General features: G+C 31.6%; 1 protein-coding gene across 1 annotated transcript in view; it reads right to left on the bottom strand.

Annotated features, from left to right (window-relative positions):
• The window catches only part of LOC129233571 (uncharacterized), a 35,245-nt gene extending 13,367 nt beyond the window's left edge, over positions 1–21,878 (bottom strand). Inside the window, exons 1-6 of the mRNA XM_054867582.1 lie at positions 21,833–21,878; positions 21,467–21,541; positions 21,119–21,160; positions 18,068–18,198; positions 16,483–16,581; positions 6,328–6,459 (exon numbers count right to left, since the gene is read on the bottom strand). Coding sequence (XP_054723557.1) covers positions 6,328–6,459; positions 16,483–16,581; positions 18,068–18,198; positions 21,119–21,160; positions 21,467–21,541; positions 21,833–21,878 — 525 coding nt within the window. The remainder of the gene's footprint in view (positions 1–6,327; positions 6,460–16,482; positions 16,582–18,067; positions 18,199–21,118; positions 21,161–21,466; positions 21,542–21,832) is intronic.
• Between the last annotated feature and the right edge of the window lie 4,775 nt (positions 21,879–26,653).

Consider the following 26,653-nt stretch of genomic DNA (forward strand, 5'->3'; position numbering starts at 1 on the left):
TTTCAATGTTTTCAAGTAAATAAAAAAATGAACTTTTTTTTTCAAGCACTTCCAGCTGAAATATTAGTGACTAATTCCACCTTGGTATAAAATAAACCAGACCTAAAAATCTTAGTAGCCACCACTGTCACCAAGTTTTTAAGTACAAAAAGTGAAAGAAGGGGGGGGGGAGTCAATTTTTACTACTTTCAGAAAAAAAATAAATAGAACCTTGCACTTGTTTACAAAAAACATGCGTTTTGGAAAATGTAAGTTTCAATAGGTTTTTGAATTATTTCAAAATAAATAAATGAGAAGTCGGCAAGAAACTGCATTTTAGATGAAATAGTTTTTTTAAGTTCACAGCAAAATCTCCAAAACAATGAGGATCAAATGCAATTGTGCAAATAAAATTTCACTTTTCAAAAAACTAATTAATTAAAAGAAAAAAAACATGATTTATGACACCACTATGTTAGTTTCAATAGTTTGCTTTGAGATAAGCATCTAAAATTCTGTTTATGGAAATTTAGGCATTTAATAGTCTTGTATACTTCGATCTTGAGAACGACCAAACATGGCGACTACGCGAAAAATTTACGGTAATAGATTTTTGAATTTGATGCATAAAAGTAATTGTAAGTAATTAAAAATTGCAATTCAAATGAAATAGTCATTTTTCAGCACATTTAGGTCTAAAGCGATGATGATAAAATAATATTCTGAAGGTAAAATTTTAAAGATAAAAATTTGGATTTTTCAAGAAAACAATTGTTATCCATAAAAGTAAAAGAAATTCTGGCACATTTAGCAGTATTTTCAATAGTTTTCATAGCAATTAACTTCCAATTCCGTTTTTGAAAACTTAGGCACTTAAAAGTCTTGTCTACTTCCATCTAGGGAATGACCAAAAAAGGCGACTATACCGATCCAGATTTTAACTAGTAGTATATAAAAAAATAAAAAAAAATCCTCATAAAACAACAATTTAGTGGAAATGCTATAGTTTTAGGCACATTAGGGACAAAAGCAATGAGGATAAGATGAAATTTTAAATATTAAGTTTTTCATTTCTCTAGAAAACATTAAAATAATAATTGAAAAAAAAAGATTTGCAGCACATTTTGCGTTTATTTTCATTAGTTTGCAGTAAATAAATATCCAATTGTGCTTTGTTCTTATAAACTTAGACACTTAATAGTAGGGGAGCATACTACATTCCGTGGGAAATTTCGTGAGGAAATTGTGAGACCAACTTTAATATGTTCCTTATAGTCTGTAACTATGCCTAACCGGGTGTTTTGCTTGAATTTGTGTCAGACGGCCAGTATGACATCATCAATCCAAGATGGCGGCTTTAATGAGTTTTTGCATTTATGATTTAATTTTTGGGTATTTTGTGATAATTTTCTGGTGAATTTACTTGATTAATATTCTATTAATCTTCTTATTATAAATTAAAAACAAAATTTTTAATTTTTTTGTTTATTAACTCATTTTAAAATATTTCTGATAAATCTTCTTTTTCCACTTTGTCTCTCAGAATTAGCTGTTTTAAAAGTACCTCGGGTGAACTTTCGCAGTAAAAATACTTTTAATTTTCAGGCTAAGATCACTAAACATTAGTAGAGTTGAACCTCGTTAATTCGAACACGATTATAACGAACTACTGCTAAAGCGAACTACATTTGCGATCCCCGCCCTTCTGTTGAAAATCACTTAACAATCGCAAAACTATTGTTTTTCGGATAAAACAAGCTACTGTTGAGACAAATTCACTTTGAACGTCCCTTTGAGTTCGTTTTAACGAGGTTTGACTGTATAATCGTTTGACAGAATTCTAATAACCTGTATACCCCCTGACCCCCTAAACTCTTTGACCGGATATGAATATCGTACATTGGGGGTGCTCTTAAGGAATTTGTAGGGAGAGTAGAAGAGAAAGCTTCTGCGTAGAGAAAGTACTGTTTGTCGGTTCGTTGGTGAATAGTCTGCAAATCTTCAAGTACGGTTATTTTTTCCTTAACTTATCACTGTTATTTTATTCACGATGTCTTCTCTCCCAGAAACTCATTTACAAGTTTTTTTGCTTCCATCTTCGAAAAAAGCAAGGCTACAAATTAATTACAAACTATTTATTTTTTGTCAGATTAAGAAGAAGTGCCCATTAGTTGAACCCATTGGTTAGGATAAAGTCTTAGAATGTTTCAAGACGATAGTAGAGTGGAATGACAAAGAGTATATACATTTCTTACTGAACGATTAACGAATGTGACCGTAGACGAATTGAAAAATGAAAACCGCATCATGGCATGCAGGATGCTAAGAGAAGGGCACTCATAAAGCAAGCATGGACAGGAGAAAGCGATTTCACGAAATGGATAAGATAAACTATATTGTTCTACTTTCATTCATGACGACAATGTTGTAGGCTACACACAACGAGATGCAAAATTGTCGTTGGCGACAAAAGTAAGTGGTTTTTTTGCCTCGGGAAAAGGCGATGTAAGAAAACCATTGGTGGCGATAAAAACAGATTCTGCAGGTCAGCAATTGAAAGTTCCAAAAATGAAACTTTCAAAATTAAACTCAGTGACTGTACAGATCCAGGAGACCCTCATGCAAAGAACATTTTACACCATAAATATTGCTGGGCAAAGCATGTATTTAATGTTCTACGTAAAAATTGCGATCCTGATGTAGTAACAAAGTCACAAGAGACGTAATTTCTAATAAAGCAACAGACGTAGAATTCCTGTGTGCATTAAATGATTTTCTTGTTCAGGGAAATGTTATTACAATAGCAGACCTTGAAATGAATTATCAGCAAATTGCAAATAAAAATTTAGGAAAAAATAAAACGCAAAAAGAAATTAAAAATCTCATTCAAGAAGAAATTGATGACGCTATATTTAGTAAATCCAAAAAGTGTAAATGAGTCTTTAAAGGAAACTGCAGATATTACCCTATCTGATGCAGAAGATTATTTTATAGACATTGGAAAAAAACATGAGAACTATCTTTGAAGCTGCAAATATTTTACGCAAAGCAGTTTTATCTGATCAGAAATGGGCATTTACATGATCTTTTGAACAGAATAGTTGATGCCGTTCCAATGAAAGTTGATCAATTTTTTAAATAGTGCTGCATCGGAAAATTCGAAATTAATTCTATTTCTGAGGTGCAGGACAATATCGTGCTGAATAAAGCTAAAAGACTATCACACATATTCATGTATAAAATACTGTCTTCGAACCAAGCTTCGAAAGAAAATGTTCATCGACACGCCCGAGACATGCCTTTGCAAGTTGGTGTTGGCCTTACTATGTATGTTACCCGAAGCAAATATATAATTGATTTTCTACATAAACTAAGTGTTTCGATTGATTATGCTATAGTTCTACGTTTGGAAAAATATAAAGCAAATGGGTTAATAAGGCGCATGGATGATAGTGACGGGATGTATATTCCTCCTGATTTGAAAAAGGTAAGATTTTTATTTTGTGCTGCAGATAACATTGATTTCCTTGAAGACACATCTTATGAGAAGGGTACTTTGCATGGCATTGTAATGGTACTTTATCAACAGAAAAAAAAGACTCGGATAGCCAAATTCCACTTTCTCTTACCATACCTTCAGCATTCCGTTCCCTTTCGACATTACTTCAGTCCCTGACTGAAATAACGTCCTATAAAATTGCAAAGACAAGGAAATTAAATGTTCAGCATATGGGGAAGCATTAAAAGATAAGAAAACACAAAGAGAAATATTAAAGGCATTATGACAGCATTAGGACCAGAAAAAACTCAAGGAAATATTAGGACTCTATCCTCTATCAGGATGTGATACAACAGGTTCACTTGCTAAGAAGGGAAACCATCTTTTTGACAAATTTATAAGACGGCAGACAAAAATACTCTTGATACTTTGAGTCATTTGGGGTCAACCGAAGAATTAAATGCAAATGACAAAGTTGCTATTGAAGGATTTATTTGCTCCTTGTATATGCCGCTGATCGAGATTTCAGACATTGGAGAACTTCGTTGGTTCATGTTTTCCAAGCAGTAGGCTCAAAATGAAATTTTGCCTCCTACAAGCGCATCTTTGTCCCCATATATTTTAAGAGCGCATTATCAGGTATTAGAGTGGCGTCTTGCTGACCAGCAGCACCCGAATTCGCCATCACCGGATGGGAAAAGAAAGACAACTTCTATGCTTCAGTTATGTGTACATCCTTGTGCACCTGAATCCATCTTGAAATTAGTTCGATGCAGCTGCGTAAAAGGCAAATGCATTGTTTCATGCAAATGCAAATCTTAAAACATTGCATGCACTGAACTTGGTATGTGTGGAGGTGATGAGGACTTATGTGAAAAGCACAGCCAACAAAGCGATATTGATGACACTTTAAGTAAGACCTGTTTGTTTATTTTTAAATCTATATTTTTGAATTAAAATCAGAGTTTAAATAATTTATTCATTACTTAGAGCACAAAAATGTAAATAATAAAATTGTCATTGCTTCCGATATTAAGTAACGGAAGTTGTATTTTTTCTACATTAAAAAAAAAAAATGCTTCTTATAACCCCAAAAACACGTGTATGCAAATAATTTTACAGGTTTTTTGGAATAATAAAGTTGATTTTTATCGTACAAACTTTCCAAAATATTTTTAACTGCTATATTGTTTACTAAAAAAGTTCATAAAATCTGCATTGAAAATCAAAAATAACAAAATAAATAATTTATTTTTTACAGATAATTTGCTTTTAAATTTGAAATATAATAGTATTAAAAGTTGAAAAAATTTCATAATATGCCTTAAAAATGAGTCAAAACCGAAAATTTTCATCAATATCCAGTGCAGCGCCATCTTGGATTAATGACGTCACACAGGCCGTCTGACACAAATTCAAGCAAAACACCCGGTGAGGCATAGTTATATAAGCCATAAAGAATGCATTAGAAGTGGTCTCACAATTTCCTCACAAAATTTCCCACGGAGGGTCTTTTACCCTAAGTATGCAACTGGACTATAAGCATCTTGTCTGACTCCATCTCGTGAATGACCAAATATGGCGACTAAGTTTCACTGGTCCGGAGGTACGGTTTGCTTTCCAGTTGAACAAAAAATGATCATTCCAGATTGACCCTGTTTCTTGTTTCGTATATTTATTTTATGATGTGAAATTTTGTGAATGAGCTGCTTTTGAGATGTAGAAATTTGGGAATGGGGCCGCTTTTACGATGCGGAATTCTGTGAAGGGGCCGCAAAGCGTACCCAATTTGGGTCTGGATTGACCCCAAAGTATGCATGTTTTTTTGACTTCCTCGATTCCTTTAAAATCGGGAACAGCTTTGCGTATTCTTTTTCGAAAACAAACTTGGTTGTGCGGTCTCTTCGGAGGCATTATTATTGCAACGAACGTTTAGTTAACACACGAACCTACATTCCGCACAATCGAAATTGAGCTTACTCCGAAGTTTCGTTAAAAAAAAAGAAAAGAAAAATGGCGCGTGTGGAGACTTGAAACGGTAGTTAGCCGGCGAGTCCTTCCTAGAACGATGTCGTCAAAATCTACACTGCGCATGCGCTCATCACGATCGCACAAGTTTAACGAAGACTCGGGACTTGCACAAGAGCTGAATGTGCGCAGAATTGAACTGCGCAGTCGAAAGTTTTGCGCTCCGCTCGGGAAGAAACACGGAAGGAAAGATAAAATGGCGCCTGCGCGGGGCTCGCGGAAAAGGCTGTAGCTAAAAGTCGGGGGAAAAGGAAAAAAAAAAAAAAAATAGGAAGCGGAAACTGAAAATATAGGAAAATATAGGAATTATAGGAACTTTTTCAGAAATATAGGAAAATATAGGAATATAGGAACGCTGCGATGCCTGGAACAAAGTCTTAAAGTTTATACAGAAAAACAGATTTGTTAAATTTAATTAAAATAGAAATTAAATTTTATCACACGCATAAATTGAGTTAAACTAACATTTCAATATCATCCTAAGAAATGTGCAGTCAGGGATTGAATATATCAGAATGATTTGCAAGTTGATTCACAAACATTTATTAAATAAAAACAATTATGGCCTCTACCTTTAGTTGAGGCCATAATACCTTTTACAAAATCGTACCATATCAATAAAGCATATAAAATAAACTTTAATCCCTATTTGTCTTTTATCCTGGGTCCCTAATCAGTCTGGTCATTTCAGGACAACAGTTGTCCCAAAAGCATGGCAAAAAAACCATGTATAATAAAATAAATAGAATTGTTATTAGCATGAATATTACCAATAAATTATTGAACAAAATTAAGAGAAATCAAGAAAGGAAGAAAATTACCTGAATTGCACCCACTTTACCAAGTCTTACAAGGCTAGAAATAATTGTCCTTAAAGAATTAAATAAAAACATCTTTCCCATTTCAAAAGCTGGAATTTGTAATGAGGCACAAACTGAAGCAAATGTAATAGCCTAAAAATAAATTATAATAATCATTATTCATGTATGAAACAATACCTGTTTATTTAGAAATTGTTTAAAATTATTTTTAAAAACTGTATTAGGAACAAATATATTGAAGCAGAGGCACTGACTTTCAAAATCTCAAGAGAAGTACTGGGGCACATTCATATATTAAAAAGCAACTTGAAGATTTTAACCTGGTGTACCCGGAAAATAATGTCATTGAGTCAATCAGAAAACATTGATTCAACTGTTAAAATACATTAAAAGATTTCAAAATAGACTACACCTAGTGATGTGGATCGGGTAAATACCCAGTGGGTAGGTAAATATTTTTTGGGTATTTACCCAAGGCCTGGGTAAATACCCAAAAACTGGGTATTTTACAAAAAATGCAAAAAAGTGAATGGGATTTTTTTAAAAAAATCTAAATATGAAATAATTGGTAAAACTGATATATACATATGTATTACACAGTTTATAATATTTTTTATTGAAAGACTTGATGAAATCATGAAAGAAACATATTGTGAACCAAAGAATCTTTCTTTTCAATGTCATAATTGGAGAAGTATAAGCAATTCATTGTGAACTTCAGGATTTCAAAATCACAATATAGGTTAGTCATATCCAAAACAAAAAAAAGGAAGCATGAGGGATGTTTGGAAGAATAAACTGAGAAGTTATTAAGACTATGGTGTTATTTATTTTATTGATATTTAAGTGATAACATAGAAAATATAGAAACAGTTTTCACATTAATAAGCAAAAAAAAAAAAAAAAAGGCAAAATATGCTTTTCTGTTGCCTTGCTCATTTGCATTTGCTCCCCTGTCTGGTGGGAAGGTAAATAATTTTTTTGGGTATTTATCCGAAGACAGGGTAAATCCCCTAGTAATTGCGCATTTTGCAAAAAAGTTTTAGGTAGTATTAAAAGGTGACTATTTTCTATTTTAAACATTAACCCTTAAATAAAAGATTAAAAATTTTAAATGTTTATGTATATTATGTGTGTGTATATATATGTGTGTGTGTGATACAGAATACACCTGAACAATTGAACTAAGTTTGGAGGAAATTTCTGCATAAGATATAGGTAAATAAATAGTAATAATAAATTGAGCGACATTTCGTTACATTTTGATGTCATGCAGGGACATATTACTGGGTTATAAAAGACTAGGAGCTTAAAAAAATGATGTTTGCTATTTTTTTAAATCAGTTAAGCTTTTTACTTTTTGTAGAATGGCTTTTTATATCTGAAATTTGGGTATCAACATTGATTAGGCATATCCAACACATTTAATGTGAATATCATATTAGATTGCTAAGCTGTTTCACAAAATAATTCTTTAAATATGTGATCAAAATACAATTTTTGGGCAAAAATTTATTGTTTTGTATATGGTTGGTTGTATATATACATAATGGAATACATACAGAAAAGTATTTTAGTTGAATATACATTTTTGAAATAAATACCCAGGTATTTACCCATATTGGGTATTTACCCGGGTATATACCCTGGGTATTTACCCCTAAAAATAAATACCTGGGTATTTTACATCACTAACTACACCTAAGTCAATATATCGCTTCCAGTGAGATTTCCAACCACCTGACAGTAGCGGATCTAATGGTTAGCAGACTAAGCGGCCGCGAGGGGCCCCATGATGGCACAGGGCCTCGAAGTTTGGCTAAAATCTAAAACAAGAGTACATTTTGGTGGTAGTTATTACCAACTGTAACTAATCGAACGAGTTTATTTTACAGCCAGGGACTGATGGACTGATATACCAGCGGCTCATGAGACCTGGCTAAGGGGACCCCAAATTTGTTTCACGAATATTTTGAAACATCGACAGTAACAAAATAGTAGATGATTTTGCTATGAATAAAACATGACGAAAATTTATTTAAGGTTCCTTAAGAAATATTACTATTATGTAACAACATTGCTTTTAATTTTTGTGTATACATTATTTTTTATTTTATTGGAACTTTTATTTTTTACCTAAGTTTCGGGGGGGGGGGGCAAAATTTTTACCGCTTAAAGCCCCCACTTCACTTGATCCGCCTCTGCCACCTGAACTGGCAGTGGTACTCAGGGCTATAGAAGAAGGAAGGGCTGGTTCACTCCTTTGAGGTATCCCTCGCCACTCTGAGTCTGCTGTTTCCCCCGCGTAACGTCAGCGCTGACTGGGGAAAAGGGGACAAAGCAGGGGAAGGATTTCAGTGCCATATTTCATGTGCCTTGATTACTTGTTCTTTCTCATTTTTCAAAGTTCTTTAGTGATTTTTAAAGTTAATTTTCGCTTTATTGAAGTTAATGGTGTTAAACTGCGTTCATTTTTTTCGACATGTCAGTGTGTGTGAACCTGCAGGAACACACATACAAACTCCAAGGGGGAAAATATTTTTTTCCATGTGTTTCTTAAAGGAAATAACTAACTATGCAAAGATTGGATGCAAAAATGTCACCAAAATGATCCTGTGAACATCAAAAATGCAAGAATATGTAGTGAACATTTTACTGAAGATGATTATTGAAGATGACATGAAGAACCGATTACTTGGACTGCCTATTAGAATTTGAAACCCAGTGCTATACCAAAAATAAATATTCCTACCGCCTGCAATTTAGAAATCAATTCTCCTCGTCAAGAAAAGCAGAAGAAAGAGGAAGTAATTGCTAGTGCTTTAGATACCTTAAAAAATCTCAGTCCGAAGAAAGATAGCGCAAATCAAAATCACTCAAAACAAATTGAAACAGTGTGCAATAATTGTCCATTAATAGAGGCAAATGTGCAGTCATTGAAACAAAATGTGATTTTTTACAGAAAAATTTACAAAACAGCAATTCAGAAAAAATTAAATTAAAAAAAAAAATGCTCCTTCAAAGAAGAAAAAGAATGCAAAAGAGTAGGAAAAATGTTTTGAAGGAAATTCAGGTGCAAAAAAATGAAATCATCAAATTAAAGACAGATTTGAAGAAAATGAATAATTTAGAGAGGAGTTTCTTTCAGATTAAAATTTAAAAAAAAATGATGAGTATGTTCACACTAACTTCTAATGTTTTAAAAAGATCTATTATATTTCTCTAATTATATAGAATAGGAAGCTAAGCAGGATAGTAATGATAGTGTGAAAAGAATATTTTGCCTCTAAATTTCTTTTAGCATAAGTATATTAAATATATGCTGCGCATTAAAAAAAAAATGCCTTTGCTTTGCCATAACTATGCAAAATTGGATAAATCAGCAGGGTTCGTACGCTCCGGGAATTCCGGGAAAACCGGGAATTGTCAGGGAAAATGACACTGTCAAAAATGTCAGGGAAAAGTCAGGGAGTTTTCAAATTTTGTCCTCCAAAATTTTTTTTTCCATTTTTTTTCCCAAGGAATTAAGTACCATAAGATCTAATCTTCATTTTTATCGATGTATTTAAAAAAATTGTAAGAATTTTAAAGCAATGAAAAAGTGGCAACCCAAAAAATCTTCAGCAGCCGCCATTTTTGGCTCTCAGTAGTTCCCAAGGGAAAAAAAAAATCAGGTGAACAGGAATTATGCACAAACTCAACAGGAGAGAAGACAATTTACTGCTTCGGAAGCACAACCTGTAGATGGGAGCGTCGATCGGGGAAAATCGTTTTTTTTTTCTTTTTTTTTGATCGGAAAATCATTTCAGCTACGTGTGAAACGTAGTCGCCATCTTTGGTCATTCACAAGATGGAAGTAGATACGATCCTTAAATTCCTAAGTTTCTAAAAACAAAGCAGAATTGGATGTTTTCTTCAATTGAAAACTGATGAAAATAACAAAAAATGGTCTGCAAATCGTTTTTCTATTATTATTATTATTTAAAATAATTTTCTTGAGAAATGAAAAATTTTGTTCATAAAACTTAATCTTATCCTCACTGCCTCGGACGCAAATAAGATAAAAACTTTTCATTGAATTGTAGTTTCATGAAGATTTATTATTTTTTAATTGCCTTCATGCGACAAATTAAAAAAGTAATTTCTTATTTTTGGGCATAGCCGCCATATTTGGTCATTCCCAAGATGGAAGTACACAAGACTTTTTAAGGGCCTAAGTTCCCGAAAACGGCATTGGATGTTAATTGCAATGCAAACTATTGAAAACAACACAAATTGTGCCTTTTCCCCGGATAATTTGTAATTATTTTCTGGAAAAATGCAAAATTTAATCTTCATAACATTTTTTTGTTTTAATTGATTTAGACTTTTATGTGCTAAATACTGACTATTTTGCTTTTATTGTAGTGTTTTAAGGTTTATTAATTATTTATTAATACTTTTATACTACAAATCCAAAAATCTACTTATTATTTTAAATTTTTCACTTTGTCGCCATATTTGATCGTTTGCACAATGGAAGTAGACTTAAACTTCCAGAAACAGAATTGGACTTTTATATCAATGTGTAATATTGAAAATAACATTAAATGTGCAAAAAGTTATGAATTTTTGAAAATTAACTATTACTTTCTGGAAAGGAAAGTTTGAAATTTTAATGTAAGCGTCCTTTAATATGTGAAAAAAAAAAAGATTATTGACATTGGCCTATGATCGGCGGATGTTGATTTTTGTTACTATGCATTACGTGGTATGCCGATTGATGTAACAAGTTAATCATATTTATACTGAAATTTAGCTTTGCATTTTGCTCAATATGTTTTGTGTAACCTACTAATAAGAAAATAAAAGAAGTATTGTAAACCAAAAGCGGATGCTAAAAGGTTGCTGCAGGACTACAGCAAAACGCTATAATATTACGAATGACATCAAAGAAACGCTAAAATAAGTTGAAAGTACTCTGTTTTCAACAAATAGTAAACAAATTAAAACAATTTTGAACAAAAGTTTAAAAAAAACTTAAAATTTTGACAGAGAAAACAAAGGAAAAAAAAATCCAAGTTTTTTTTTTAAATCTAAGGGGAGAAGTTTCAGTTCTTCTGCATTGCTACTTTAAACAATTTTAATTATTTTGAAAATATTACTATTTAAACTTAAATTTTTAATGAAGCGAGTAACCTGGAATTTTCTAAAAAAACACCTGGAAAACCTGGAAAAGTCAGGGAATTTTTTTTAACCAAAAGTGTATGAACCCTGATCAGTTTTTTAAGTAGAAAAATTACATTCAAAAGCGCTTTCCTTCCGAAAATTATCACAAAAAATTAAAAAACTTTCTTTTTGCACAGAAATTTCTGTCGTGGTCAGCACAGTGACGTCATCGAGGGGAAAGGACCACAGCCATTTTAACACAAACCTGCACGCTCATTCAACATGGCCGCCCATGAAGGCAGTTTGTTTACATCTCATAATAGCTCTACAGTGAATAAAAATTTAGATTTTTTAAAAAATCTATTGAGAAAGCAGTTAGTTTTTACATGAAATACTCTGATACATCTCTCAATTAAAATTTTATATCATTTAAATTTTAATATCGAAACAAATAGTTCTTAAATAGTAAATTAAATCAAAATGTATGCATATGGCACATTAAATGTTATATTTTCGCAATATATACAGATAAGAAAGGAAAATGAAAATTTGTGTGGACATGAAGAAAACACGCTTGAAATTTGTATCTTAACGTAAAAGGAAGTACGAAAAAAATTTTGCTTACTGTAAATTGTAAAATGAATTAAGATAAACCAGAAAAGCATATTTGTCATTCATAATCTAATAATCATTTTTCCCTCGAATGATTAACAGTAGTATTGATTCTCTACTGTAACAAAGTAACATATTAAGTCTGGTTTCATAATCTAAATCTGAAAGTCCCCTTACTAGTCTAGTTACACTTCTTTGAACCCTTTCCAATACACAAATATCTTTCCTAAGATAAGGCGACCAAAACTGCACACTATACTCCAAATGGGGTCTTACTAAACTCCTATATAAAGGCAGAAGAACCTTCTTAGATTTGTTTGAAATAGATCTATTGATAAACTCAAGCATTTTGTTGGCAAGCTGCGCTCGATTGAGCAAAAGATTGCCATCATGTTTTGGGTTGAATTCTGTATGTCTGCAGTGAAAACTCTGGGATAAGAGCCTTTGGTAATGACTGTTTAACAGAATGGCAAAACTGGTTAGTTCTAAGGGATTTTCGAAGGGCACAAGTTTTTTTTTTTTGAAGACCATAACGTCAAAAATGAAGCCTGCTCCAGAAGGTCATCAACAACCACCACAGATCAAGAAGTGTGACCAAAATCTTGAACTCATGATCACATTTTCATTTCAGTGTTTTATGAATGTCCCAAACATGAAAATTACAAAAAAAAAAAAAAAACTGTTCAAGAAATTGTAATGAACAATCTGCAGGCATTAAAACTCACAAGATGTGGGGGTAAGGGCTAGTCTTGTTCAGGGGTGGATTCATGAGAGGGGAACTGGAGGAACGTCCCCCCCCCCCAAATCCCAAGTGTACCTAAAAAAATTTCAGAACAGAATACAGCAAAATTCTTCCGTTTTTTAAAACTTGAACTTCAAGAAAGGCGCCAGGAAAAGGAGGAGACAATTGCAAAAGCAGATCCAAAGAGGGGAACTGTGAGAATGTCCCCCCCCCCTCAAAAAAGCCCAAGTGTGCTTAAAACTGTTCATAAAACAGGAGCACAGGAATATTTTTCCGTTTTTTAGAACTTGAACTAAGGCATCAAGAACAGCAATTAGACAACAGCAGAAGCAGATCCACAGAGGGGAACTGAGGGAATATCCCCCCTCCCCCAATCCGATATATAGCTAAAAAAATTTCACAACAGAATGCAGGAAAATTCTTCTGTTTTATAGAACTTGAACGTAAAAAAAAGTTCCAGGAAAAGCGATTAGAAAAGAGCAGAAGTGGATTGCAGAAGCAGGGGACACAGGGCCCGTGTCTTGTGTTGGTAAAAACTTGAGTTCGGGGACTGTGAGTAAATATTTTTCATCATGCTAAAAGGCTTATCGATATGGCACAATACAGCTTCGCAGTAATAGTTCAATTTATCCACTTTAGGGCCATTTTCAGTCTCCCAAATTTTAGTACTTGCTTTTTGCATCTGTTTTCTTCTAATCTTTCAAAATAAGACTTTTTGATCACAAACCTGTTTAAACTGTCTTTTGTATTCATTTAGTGTAAAGTTGATCAAAAAAAAAAAAAAGCTTTTGAAATTCAGTGGCGCAACCAGATGGAGTGGGGGACCATCCCAGAATGCTGATTAGAATGTTTCTTAAAACATTTCTTATAGTTAAAGAGAATAATAGAACGGACCTTGGAAAAATGAAGTTATTTTAATAAGTTGAAAAAAAGAATGTTGCGAAAAAATCTAAATTTCTTTTGAAAAGATCTTTGAAATAAAAACTTTCAATCATGGTGGTTGATTGATCAGTTGATTACATCCCCTCCCATTTTTCCCCCTAGTCGGTTTAAAAATAAGAAAGTCTTCATAATGCTACACTTTGAAAACCCCTTTTCCCCGCCGAAACCTTTGAAGAGTGTCTTGAAACTTGTTTTCAAGGCTTGAATTTCGAAAAAATTCCAGGGGAGAACTACCTAATATCTCACATTCTAAAAACATCGAGAATCATTTGATATTGCTTTTTTGGAGCTTCAAATTTGAAACATTTCCGAAACCTTAACATAACCAAATATGGTCTACAGTCACGTTTTTAAGATGTAAATTATGAAAGCTTTCTGGACAAGGGCTCAAATGCTCTTGCAGGAAATCAAAAAATGAAAAAATTACTATTTCGAAAAATTTAAGGGGAGAGCATTTGAATCCATCGTCACTGAATATCCCTTAAGAACTTTGTTTCCTAGGACTTCAATTTCGAAACATTTTTTGGGAAGAGCCCCACAACTCCACTGCTTGTAACATCATCAAAGTACCTGCATTTTAGGAACTTCAATTTTGAAAGATTGCGGGGAAGTGTGATCGATTTAAATCTATCCTACAAAAAAAATCGATCTGGGGCAGCCCACAAAAGTCCCATCTATTACCTTACCGTCAACAAATATCGCCTATAATCTCATTTTTAAAACTTCAATTTCTAAACATTTCTACAGAAAGTCCTTCAAAACCTTTTCTCCTTTTAACATTATCAGAGAACGTCTAAAACTGCATTCTTAGGGCTATAATTTCAAAAAAATTTCCAGGGAAGAATCCCCGGACCTTCCTCATCAATTGGCAAATATTTTAGGAATAAAATATAAATACAAGAAGGAAAAAAAAGGGTTTTTAAAATTATTTTCTAAGAATTATACTTGCAAAATTTGTAAAGCAAAAAATTTTTTTTATATAAAAAGCCTTAAGATGCAGAGCATAAGTTGTAAAACTCAATTTTTATGGTTATTTTTTTAATGAGTAATTTCATATACTCCTCCCCCTCTCCAAAAAACATAACTGCTAAAAAAGTTCCCCTCCCAAATCCATTGTCTGGATCTGCCCCTGGTCTTGTTTGTTTATCTTCATAATTGCACCCCCTGATTGCAGTACAGGGTGGCGACAGGAAATGTGAAAAAAAGTTCCCTGACTTTTCCCTGATTTCCCTGATTAAGTTCACCAAATTTCCCTGATTTACGTTACCAATGATAATGGTTTCCTTTCTTTGCTCCACTTGAAATCCATTGTATGTTTGTATAAAATGCAGTATTTTAAACGTTTTAAGTTGTGTAATGTTGGTGAACTAAAGATATATTTTTAAAAAATGCTACTTTTTTAATAAAATGGTAAAAAAAAATATATCAAGTCAATTTTTTAAAAAAAAAAAACCCTACAAAACGTAGGGTATAATTAAATTTTTCTACGTGGAAAGATTATAGAAAATTAAAAAAAAAAAAAATACTTTGCTTCCAGAAACCGTTTAGCATAAAAATTTTAAGAAACTATTAAAACTACTCTTAAGTATTTTTGATAGAACTAAAAAGTAATTGAAATTATTTTGAACAAAATTTTCAAACAGTATATAATACATTGTTGCAAGAACAACAAGTAATAGTGAAAGAATAGAAGTAATGTAGTTATTCTTATATAACTAATTGATATATTTATGCAAAACAGATGAAACCATTTGACATCCATTCATAGGGAGCTTTTCTCTAATCAAGAACATAGGTTTTAATGAATTAATTACTTGAGTAAACAAGTTAACTCCATTTCAAATGATTTCAGTATGTAACGAAGAAAAAAACTTAGATTGCTGTTGTAACAAACAACTTTGAAATGAAAAAAAAAACAGCAATTAGTTAATTTCAAAATATATAAAAGAGGAATACAACTTGGTTATAAAATAAAAGAATCATTTAAGTCTAAAGAAAAGAAAACCTTTATAATCTGCGGCGACAACAAATAGTATAACGGCAAAAAACAAAGTTTTTTTGATTGAAAGTTCAATTTTAGCAATTAAATTAAAAACGAGAAGAAGTAATAACTTTTAAGCTTTCATCAGTATTAATTCAAAAACCAAAGATTTCTTCTTGAAATCGGGATTACAGTACGCTAATTTTTTTCGAGACAATGGAATAAAGGCAAAGGAGCTAAGGCATTAATGAAGGCTTCCTCTTTGCCTGTATGGTTGTTGATTTTACGTAGCATTGAAAGCGTTAAAGGAAACTTCAAGCTAGGTAAAATAAACATCCTAACAGACACAGAAGCAATCTTAGGAAGTTCATCCTGTGGTTAATAAGATTCAATACTTTGACGTTGAGGAAAAAAGATGCACAAATATGCGGCGGTGTATAATCGCATCTCATTAATTTTACTTTTTTTTTGAACAGATAATTGGTGGAAAATGCGTAAGGAATAAGAGTACTTAATTTGTAAAGCAAAAGAAAAATTTTTTTTTTCATCATAAAATCAATTTTCCCTGATTTTTTGTTATTTTTTTGGAATTCCCTGATATTTCCCTGACTTTTCCCTGATTAATAAAGTTCCCTGACTTTTCCCTGATCTCCCTGATTTCCCTGATCTGTCGCCACCCTGCAGTAGCATAAAGACAATACAGTAACATATAATTAAAGTCATCTATTACCAAATGTCCATGGAGTTTTTCTTTTTCAACTAAGGCTTTCAGATTGGTAATTTCTGGCAGTTGAAAAACATTGCAAGAAGTATTTAGGAAGGACTTTCCCTGGAAAAAGAATAAAATACTTGAATATCAAGCTGAAATGTTAATTTTGAATAGTCCAAATTAATTAAATAATCTTTTCAAATTTGAACAAAAATATTCTGTAATAAAAATTTTTGTAGTACACATACTTAAAAAAGAAAAAAAAAAATTCTTTCTTATTTTTTAAAGCGCAATAACATTTATGTTTAAAGGTTAAAGGGAAAAAAATCAAGACATAAAGTAATAATGATTTTACTGAATTTAAAGCACAAAAAAAAAAAAAAAAAAAAAACTTTTCTAGGTACTTTTTAGCTTTAGGATTTCTTAAAAATCAATTTTGGTGATTTCGAATGTAAAAATTATGCATACATATCAGAACATTTTTCGAAGCTTTTTTTTTTTTGGCTTTTTATAAATAACGGCTTTATTGGATATAAACCAGGTTTAAACTTAAAAAAAAGAAAACAGGAATGCTTTTTTAAACTTCTGCCACATATTTATATATACATTTATGAAAAACAAGAAAATGAGATCTAAATCAGCTGAAAAAAATACAATAAACAAAAGAGGTTCTTTTTCCCAAAAGTAAAAGAAGGACTGTGAGGAGGGGTGTGCCAACTCTCAGAACTGCACTATTGTGAAAATGATTGTGAACATTATAAAAATGACTTCTTTTCTCATCCAAGTCTCAAAATTCCTGATTTGTTTCCCCAAATTATAATATTTACTAGCTGCATGCCCGGCGTTGCACGGGCTACCTAAAAAATAAAAGTTATATCAAGTGACGCGAGTTCAACACTCAGGCTTGAACCAAAAAAAAAAAAGTCACTGAAATTTTGCGGCAGATTGCGGAAAACCCCAAAAAGTAAACATTTTAAATCCCCTGATTACAGGAAAAGCCTCAAAATAAAAACAAGAATTTTACCTGTTCATATTCGAGAAAATAAAATGGCAACAGATCTTTTATCTCAATGATTTTCTTCACCTGCTATACATTTTAATAAAAGCATTGTTATGGAAAGTTGAGATGAAGCACTGAATAATAATTTGAATGGAGGAAAGCCATCGAAAAATAGGGATTTGATTTTGAAATCTAAGAGTCATAATTAATAGTTTTTAATTGATATCTCCGCTAATTATTATCGGAGGATTATGTTCAATAGCCAAACATGAAGACGGGAAGATGACGAATCCATCGATACCTGGTTCGATGGTCAGTTCACTGTCGTTGGGGAGAAGAAGCTTGGACATAGATAGATAGATACGCAGATTTTATATGTATAAGATTCTTTTGTTGCTCTTTTTTTTTTTTTTTTTGCACCTCTGCATATAGTGTATTGTTTAAGTTTTTTAAGCTTATAACTCGCAACCTTCCACTTCATATTATGCTGAATTTGACTGTAATTTTAAAGAATAAAAAACATATACACACACAAACACAAGAAAAAAAGTGTTGAACTGCAACAAAAGAACTATGAAGGTAACAGATAAACATAAATTTACTTACCTGTTGTATACTAGCCTTATAAGCAACATGGTTCAGTAATAAAGAATTATGCAAAGAATCTAATACTTCTAGCTCTAGATAATCTTTGAAATTTTCATGTGATAACTTTAGAAACGGAATAGCAGATGATCCTTTGGGGGAAAAAAATAAATTAGTATGATGCTATGTAAGGAGAAAAAAAAACATTTGACTTAACCCACAAACAAAACTTTTCCCTTAAAAAATGCAATTTTTAAATGCCTGATTGCCTCTTTTCATTAGATGAGGGAGAATGTGGGGTAAAGTGAAATTGTAAGATAACTAAGATACTTTTTTCCTACATGAAACAAGTTGGAAATTTGCTCTAAAACTTAGAGTACAGTCGGATCCCGCTACAACGCGATCCGACTTACGCGAAATGGCTATAACGCGAGTTTTTCATGAGTAATGAATTTTTTAGTGCGGACACAAATTACACGCCTGCAACATGAAATTTTTCGTAAAAGAGCGGTGGAGAGTTAGAATGGGCTTCGTTGACGCTAAATATTGGTTTTGTGAATAGACTTTCATCCCTTTAGCATCACTGAAAGCGGAAGTTCACCCACTGTATTAGTCTAAACAACCTTTGCTTTAATTTATACAAATAACAGCTCCAATTCTTAATTTTTTTTTTCATTTTACATATGAACGTTGATAAAATACATTCTGATAACATTCTGATCGCGCTGCATAAACCATCTTCATTTTTTAAATTATAAATATATTTATTATATACTGTTAAGTGCTATAATAATGCTACTGTACGTACCATACTGCTTTATTTTAAATTTCTCTCCTCCATTAATCATTGATTTTGTGCTAAGTTACAGAATTTTATGTCAAATGATAACGCTTTTTCTAAAATACAGAAAAAGTCGGTTCTTAGTAAAAGATGCTGCTGGTTAATAAATAGTTTGAAGCAAAATGAAGGGGTTTTACAAACGTCTGAAACAATTGGGTATGCTTATAAAAAATTACAAAACATAGCTTGTTCCACAACGCGAAATTCCGACTTACGCGAGGTGTCTTGGGACGCATCCCTCGCGTAAGTCGGGACTCGACTGTACATAGAAAAAGAATAATGTATTTTATAATAAAACTTGCACTGAAACATTACTTTTTTATTTTTGGCAGAAAATTTGTTCCTGAAAAAAAAGTGGAATTTTTTCATTTCTGTTTTCTTTGGGGCAAAATTAAAAATAAAATATTATTCTTTTCAAATATTCAAAATATTTTTGATCAAATAAATGAGTAAATAAAAGAATGAATGAATAAATGAAGCAATTAACAAATAAAGGTAAGTTGATAAATGAGAAAAAGTTAATAAAATAGTGAATGAATAAGAAAATAATAGAATTATTAAATGAAGGAATGCAAATGAAATAATAAATGAATACATAAGCGATTTGGTAAAAGATTGAACAAGTAAATAAAATGAACTATTTCACTTTGCCCCGCATGCACTTGAATAACTTTACAAAGCATTTAAATACAAATAAGCTTGATATTAAATAAATAAATAATGCACTAAGTACTAGTAAGTCTTAATTAATATTTAAAATATTAATAACAGTAACTTTATCCTCATATAAATAATAGCCAATGATAGAGTAACCCGCGTGTTTCAACAATGAAACTCGCGTAGGCATAATAATTTGATAATGCGTTTTGGTAATGTTTAACATACAGGGAAAGACTTTATTGTGACAAGGCTGAACTGGATCCGGTCATTTAACTGTTTTACTGGTTAGACTATGTCATTTCAGGGGAATGAAGAAACGAAAAAGCGGTCAACTATGAAAGCTATATCTACAGGAGTTTAGGGTTAATCCACACTGGAATTAGGGTTACAATTTCAACTATTAAACTATCACCATACAGGCAATTGCTTCGTTAAACTGTTGAAGAAGAGAAGCAATTTTCACTCGTCATACCTTGACAGGCGACTTTCTAGTCATTTAATAATCAAAAAAAAAAAAATAAATATTTGACTTACAACAAAATATCACAATTTGTATCAATTTTTGAAAATTGCTTGTATAGTCATATTCTTTGATTTTCAGAGTAATTTTTTCTGGACTGGAATACACTACATGTGTTACTGCATTGTTGAAATATTACTGGATAGGTGGTGCTAAAAGAAGAGTAAATATTTCATCATTTCACTTTGCCCCACATCCCCCTACTTATGGGTGCATACCTGTCATAGGTGGTTGGTGCACCAAAAAAGTGGGGGGATCAAGTGTGGAGGTTAGAGAGCGTGGCCGTTGAAACGGAATATGGCATCAAAAAAGTAGATGAATGCCTACCGCAGACTGTCCCTTTCCATTTCAAAATTCCTTTCTTGTGAAATAGAGAAAAGTGCTTTTATTTGGAATTTTAGGTTCTTACTTTCGTGAAATCACTCTATCTACCATATAAAATTTAATTTTCAATCAATCACTAATTTTTAACACTGAAAAGTGAGGGGCAAAGCCCCTTTACTTCGAAGCAAGAGGGCAGTTGCCCCCCCCCCCTGATACAAGCCGCCTATGATACTTACATTTAATTATTTGGCAAACTTAGGAGTTCCATTCGGCAAATTGGAAATTTCCGCCCTCCCCAAAAATTTAAGTTTTTATCTCAGCTTCAATGAGATGACATCTGCCTCCATCTCGGTTATTCATTATTCCAGACTGATGAGGCCATAACAAGGACGAAGCTGTATGTGATAATCAGCAGTGGCGTTTCCATCAATTTTCCCACTAATCCCATCACGTACAATATGTGTATGCGATCATGTACATAATATGCCATTAATATGAAAGTTTTTGAAGCTTGAAGGGATATGCTATATGTCTAAAAAATGTTTGAGAGTATATCACCTATATGGAGTATACCCTGGTACTGATAAGCAGGCTGTTGATATTTTACTTGAAGTTCTGCCTTAGCCCAAGGTTAAGGGTGGTATTTTACTGCTTAATTAGTGAAATATTTTGAATAAAATTCATTTTTCTGAGATAATCTACAACAAAACATGAAATCCATACTAACCAACATTTTCGAGGCTACTAATTATAAAACTTTTCAAATCATCTAAAAAAGAAAAAAAGGAAAAATTACAATCTTTTTTTTTTTTAGATGATAAACTTGAAGTACACTCTATCAAGTCAATATAAAACAAAGCAAACCATTCTTTTCCTTTAAAGATAATAAAAAAAAATGCATTAAAATAATTTAAATCTGTTCAAAATAGTGACTATAGATAAGATTTCATTATTTTCTCATATAATGCTATTATTAATGAAGAGAAGCAAATTTCTTTTGTACACAGGTACTTTAATTTTATTTTGGTTTCCATCATAAAACAAGGAAAACTAAAAATAGAGCATCATTCATTACCTTCACTTTTTATAAGATGATTCTGAAATGCAGATTCAATTCCCATGCTGTGAGAAAATCCTCCAGTAGGAAAAGCTACAAGAAAAGAAAAAAAAAAAGAAAGAAAAGTGCTGAAATGTTTACAGAACAACTTTGAATTTCCCTTAGCTATTTTTTTCAGTAGAAAGAATTGAAATAATAAGCAATTTCATGCATAACTGTACTGAATAGCACAAAAAATTTTGAAATTTTGAGAGCAAGAAGGCATTTTTTATTTACTGTTATCTGTAATTAAAATTGAACTTGAAAAGTTCGTAATTTGTATAAGAAATCTTTTACTCAGACAAAAATTAAGAATTGGACGAAAATTATGCTGAACTAAATTACCACTGTCACAAAGTTGTAATACAGTGTACAATTTATCCGTTACCATAGCAACCAGCAGCAGAAGTGATAAAAGCGAGTTGAGGGTTGTACAATTAACGAAGACTTTAATCGTAATTAAAAAAAAAAGCATTATTTTAGGTAGAAACACAAATATTTATTTTTATTTGCAGTTATTTCTTGTAAAACAAAAAATTAAAAGTTCGTTTACGTAAATGGGTATAAAAATATGCATTTCATGCTTGCGTTCGACGAACCTCACCGGTCAGCCGGTGAGTAACTCGTTGCTAACTGCAGCGTTCTTGAGAGCTACCGGTTAACTGGTTGCTTCTAGAGTCCCTATATGAAAACGTAGTTTTCAGAGTTGCGACAACAGCTACGCTCGGAAAGCGCAACCGGTTACAGGAGGAAGATAGGGTTGCCGCCGAGTTGCAAGATTGGCTCCTTGCTCGCTTTCGAGTTTCATTTAAAAAAATAGTCGCAAACGGGAGCGGAAAGACTGGCTGAAACGGCGGGTTCTGGTTCTGAAAGGATGTAAGCACGCGGATTCGAAAATGCATGCTGTTCAATAAGTGAAACGCTCGATTTTTATTCAAACATTAAAAAAAGACAAAATGGCCCTGTGTTAGCAGAATTAAGAGCAGATATTTTTTTCTTAAACCTTATTCTCTTTAATACGATCAATTTTAAATTAATCAAAAGATTCCGAGACAACGAAAATTATATTATAATTTTAATTGATTCATAATCAATGAAAGAATAAAGACTGATTAAGAAAATGAAAATAAATAAGCAACAAATAACGAACATAAAAAAATTGCTTGTTTTTGCTACATTAAATTAAACTTTATAAAGATTTTTGAACATAGAAATATTTCTTATATTGATATCAAAAGCATTACTTATTTTTTTTTTCTATAAAAGGAAAAATATACAATTTTCTGATTTAAATGGAACAATGCTTAGCATTAGCTTAAAAATTCTGAAAGGAAATATATGCCTGGAATGCCCACCTACGGGGGGGGGGGCTGTTAGGGGTGTGGCACCCATGTATATGCAAAGGAAAGTTTGAAAGAGGAATACTAGAAATATGTAGAAGCTTAAAACAAGGTATCCTATCCAGGCCAGGATCTATACATTTTAGGCCTCCCTGCAACAAAATCTGTATAGCCCCTCCCCAGAGGCCATCAGTGTATATTTGTAACGTTAAATAAGTCTTAGTGCTAGGTTTTGTCAATTTTTGTCTTTAATTTCAGAGGCCGTTGGACCCCTTAAGACGTGGGCACCCCACACAGCGGGGATCCTATCTCGCCCCAACCCACTCCAAAAAAAAGAAAAAAAAAGAGATTCAGAACCTCTGAATATTTTAATGGTTTATGAGCACACCTAGTTAATAGATTAATTTGTATAAAGTTGAAAACTGAAATTATATTAATCAGAGGTCATTTTTATTTGAAACTAGATGCAGATAGAAATATTCAGAAATAAATTGGGAAGTTAAGGAGGGGGGGGGGGGTGTATTTCGACACATTATATTTTTTCAACATTCTTATATGCATAAGAAACAGATGTCTCCATTATTTTATATTTATTTCTTGAAAGTACACTATCTATTATTTAAAATTTTCAACAACATTTTTATACTAAAACAAAACTAGAATGAAAGGTAGTAAGATAGTAAACATTTTTTTAATGAAACAAAATTAAAACAATTCAGAGCACCAAAAAAGGACTTGTACTTATTTTGAATTTTTATGACAAAGCAAAAACTAAAAATTGAAAACAATTTAGCATGAGGAAAACTCATTTCTTTCATGCTAAGTTTTCAGATCAATAGCATGATCTTATTGTTGTAATCTTGTTGTTGTTGTAAACAACATAGATCTCTGTTGTTCAATTTACTTTTTGGTGTTATTGTATCTATAAACTTTATTTAAAACACAAAATTTTCAGCATTTTCATCTGAAAAAGAAAACATTAGTTTAATTAAAAACTTCAGTCACTAATGGGCTAATCTTCAAAAAGTGCAACTTTGCTATCACATGCCTTTTACAGTTATAACTACGGAATAATTTATTATTTTTTAATTTCAGCAAAAATATATCCATTTAAATCTGCCGACAGTTTTTTTTTTTTTTTTTGGTAATAATTTTTTTTTTTTTTTTTGGTTTGCAGCATGTGAATTCTCACCTCCATGTGTTAGAATTTAATTGATTTAAAATAAATAAAGAAATAAAAAAAGGTAAGAAAATGAAAATAAATAAATGAACGACAGATAATGCACATTAGAAATTGCTTGTTTTTGTTTCGGAAAGGCAAACGTTGTAAAGAGTTTTAAATCTAAAAATATTTCCTGTAACCATCTGAAACGCAATATCACTAATTAAAATGGTTTGCTATAAAAAAAAGGCTAATTAAAATTGCATGTTTTAGTTTACCCTGTACAATTTTCTGATTTAAATGTGATTAAGTTAAACATTAAAATATAAAATTTGAAAGATAAATATGCAAAGAAAAATTGGAAGGTTCAATACTAGAAATAGGTAGATGGTCAAAACGAGGTAACCCCTCCCTCCCCCCCCCCCCCAAAAAAAAAAGAAAGAAAGAATACCAAGAGCCTCTAAATAATTTAGTGGTTCAGTATTCACTCTTGGTTAAAATATTAATTTGAATAAAGTTGAAAATTATTACTTTAATTTGATGTAGCAGAAATATTCAGAAATAAATTAAGGAGTTGAGGGGTGTAATTTGAAACATTACTTATTTTCAACTCATATGAATAAGAAACAAATGTATCTATTGTTATTTATTTTTCTGCATCACATCATGCATCTATTACTTACATTTTGAACAATATTTTCAAATCAAAACAATATTATAAAGAAAAGAAAGTAGACACTTTCTTAAAGAAACAAAGAAAAAAATCATTCCCAGCACCAGTAGAGGACTTGTACTTATTTTCAATGTTCGTGGAAAAGCAATGTTTACATTTAATTTTGACAGAGATTTTGAATACAACTTAGCATGAAGAAAACTCATTCATTCCATACTAACAGTTCAGGTCATTACCACATAAAGATTACAAAAGTCTCTAATGCTCAATTAATTTTTTTGGTGTTGTTACATCTGTAAACTTTATTTCAAACATAGAATTTCTAACATTTTTACACACAAAAAAAAGAGAGAAAATAAAGACATTTTTCTCAATGAGGCAATTAAAATCAAATTCAGGGTACCAAAGCAGAATTTGTAGTTTTTATAAATTTTGGGCAAACTATTATTGTCAATAACTGCTTAAGTAACAAAATAAGCAAAGATTAATCTTTGTGTTTTCTGAAATGCAATGTAACTTTAAAATATTCACATGTTCAAAATGTGGTTATTATTATCAAATTTTTAAAAATTCTTTACTCCAAAGTATCATTTCCTAAAACTAATAACTATGGACAAAACACAAGTTTAATCAAAAATTTCAGTCATTTATAAGCATAAAGAAAATAAATTTTGTTATAGGCTTTACTCCCATTTACTCAATTAGGGAGTTTCGATTAGACAGGGCAAAATATACTGATGCTTGTAATTTATTTTCTTTTATACTATTTGTGAAGTGAATGTTTGTGAAAAAAAAACCCTTGATTGAAATAAATTGGATTTTTTGTTCAGAATTTTTCATATAGATTGCAATTCCATTCATTACCCTGTATCATGGATGGATGAACACGGAATGGTACTATTCGGCGCGGCCGTTTCGGCGCCGCCGTTTTGGCGCGGCCGTTTCGGCGCGAAACCCATTTCGGCGCGGCCGTTTCGGCGCGACCGTTTCGGCGCGGTCCTTTTCATACGACCTGTTCAAAAATCGAAATTGTCTGCATGTAAATCTGCCAAACATTGCTTCAAAATTCAAGATATCTTTTGTTTTTTTAAGTTTTATAAAAAGTTTTATGAAGTAATATTTTTAAAGGTGTATTTTGTTTTCTTTTTTATTATTAGTTGATAACATGTAAGTTTAAAAACATCTTCATAATTTTTCGAAGTAGATAAGTTAGGAAACAGCATTGACATTTTTCTATGAAATGTAAATATAAAATTCATTCAATTTAAATTGATTTTTTTTTCGTTGCTGATCATTAATTTGTGCACTTACCTAAATATCCTTTCTATAAAAAATTAAAAAATGTCAACGAATAATAAGATGAATTTTTTATATTTTTTATTGGAAAAAGTTAACGTGTTGAGAAACTCACACGTAACCCTGCTCTCTACAAAGTTAAGTTGTGTAGTGTGCTTTAAATACAGGATAGACAAGAAAAACTTTATTATGCAAAGATTATTATTATTTATTGCTTTTAAGTTTCATAAAGACTAATATAATGAACAAAAAATATTTTAAACATTTTTTTAAAATAAAAATAAAATATTTTGTGTCTTTTTAGTTTCTGTAACTGTTCTATAGCACTAAACTATCGACTGACTATTTTGTAACAAAAAAAAAGGCAATAACAAAAAAAAAAAAAAATAATAAAATAATAGTGTTTAGAACTAACTTTAAAAAATAAATGATTTTGTAGTCAATAAAAAAAATCAAACATTGCCCTAAATTTACCTTGATGTCCGTACATGGGTTTGTAATAGTTAAGTCGAGCTTTTTGGTTAGTTTGAAACATGTTTTCATGTGAAGAAGACTTATGAAATTATTTCCAATAGCTGCTACAACAAAGAAGTAATCACCACAGAAACACAAAACGGCTCAGCATTGATTTAAAAAAAAAAAAAATCGACAAAGAGGTAGGACTGGTACTGGCATTATTTGCTAATTTTTCAAGA

This window comes from Uloborus diversus, unplaced genomic scaffold, assembly GCF_026930045.1.
Source record: "Uloborus diversus isolate 005 unplaced genomic scaffold, Udiv.v.3.1 scaffold_536, whole genome shotgun sequence".
NCBI lineage: Eukaryota > Metazoa > Arthropoda > Arachnida > Araneae > Uloboridae > Uloborus > Uloborus diversus.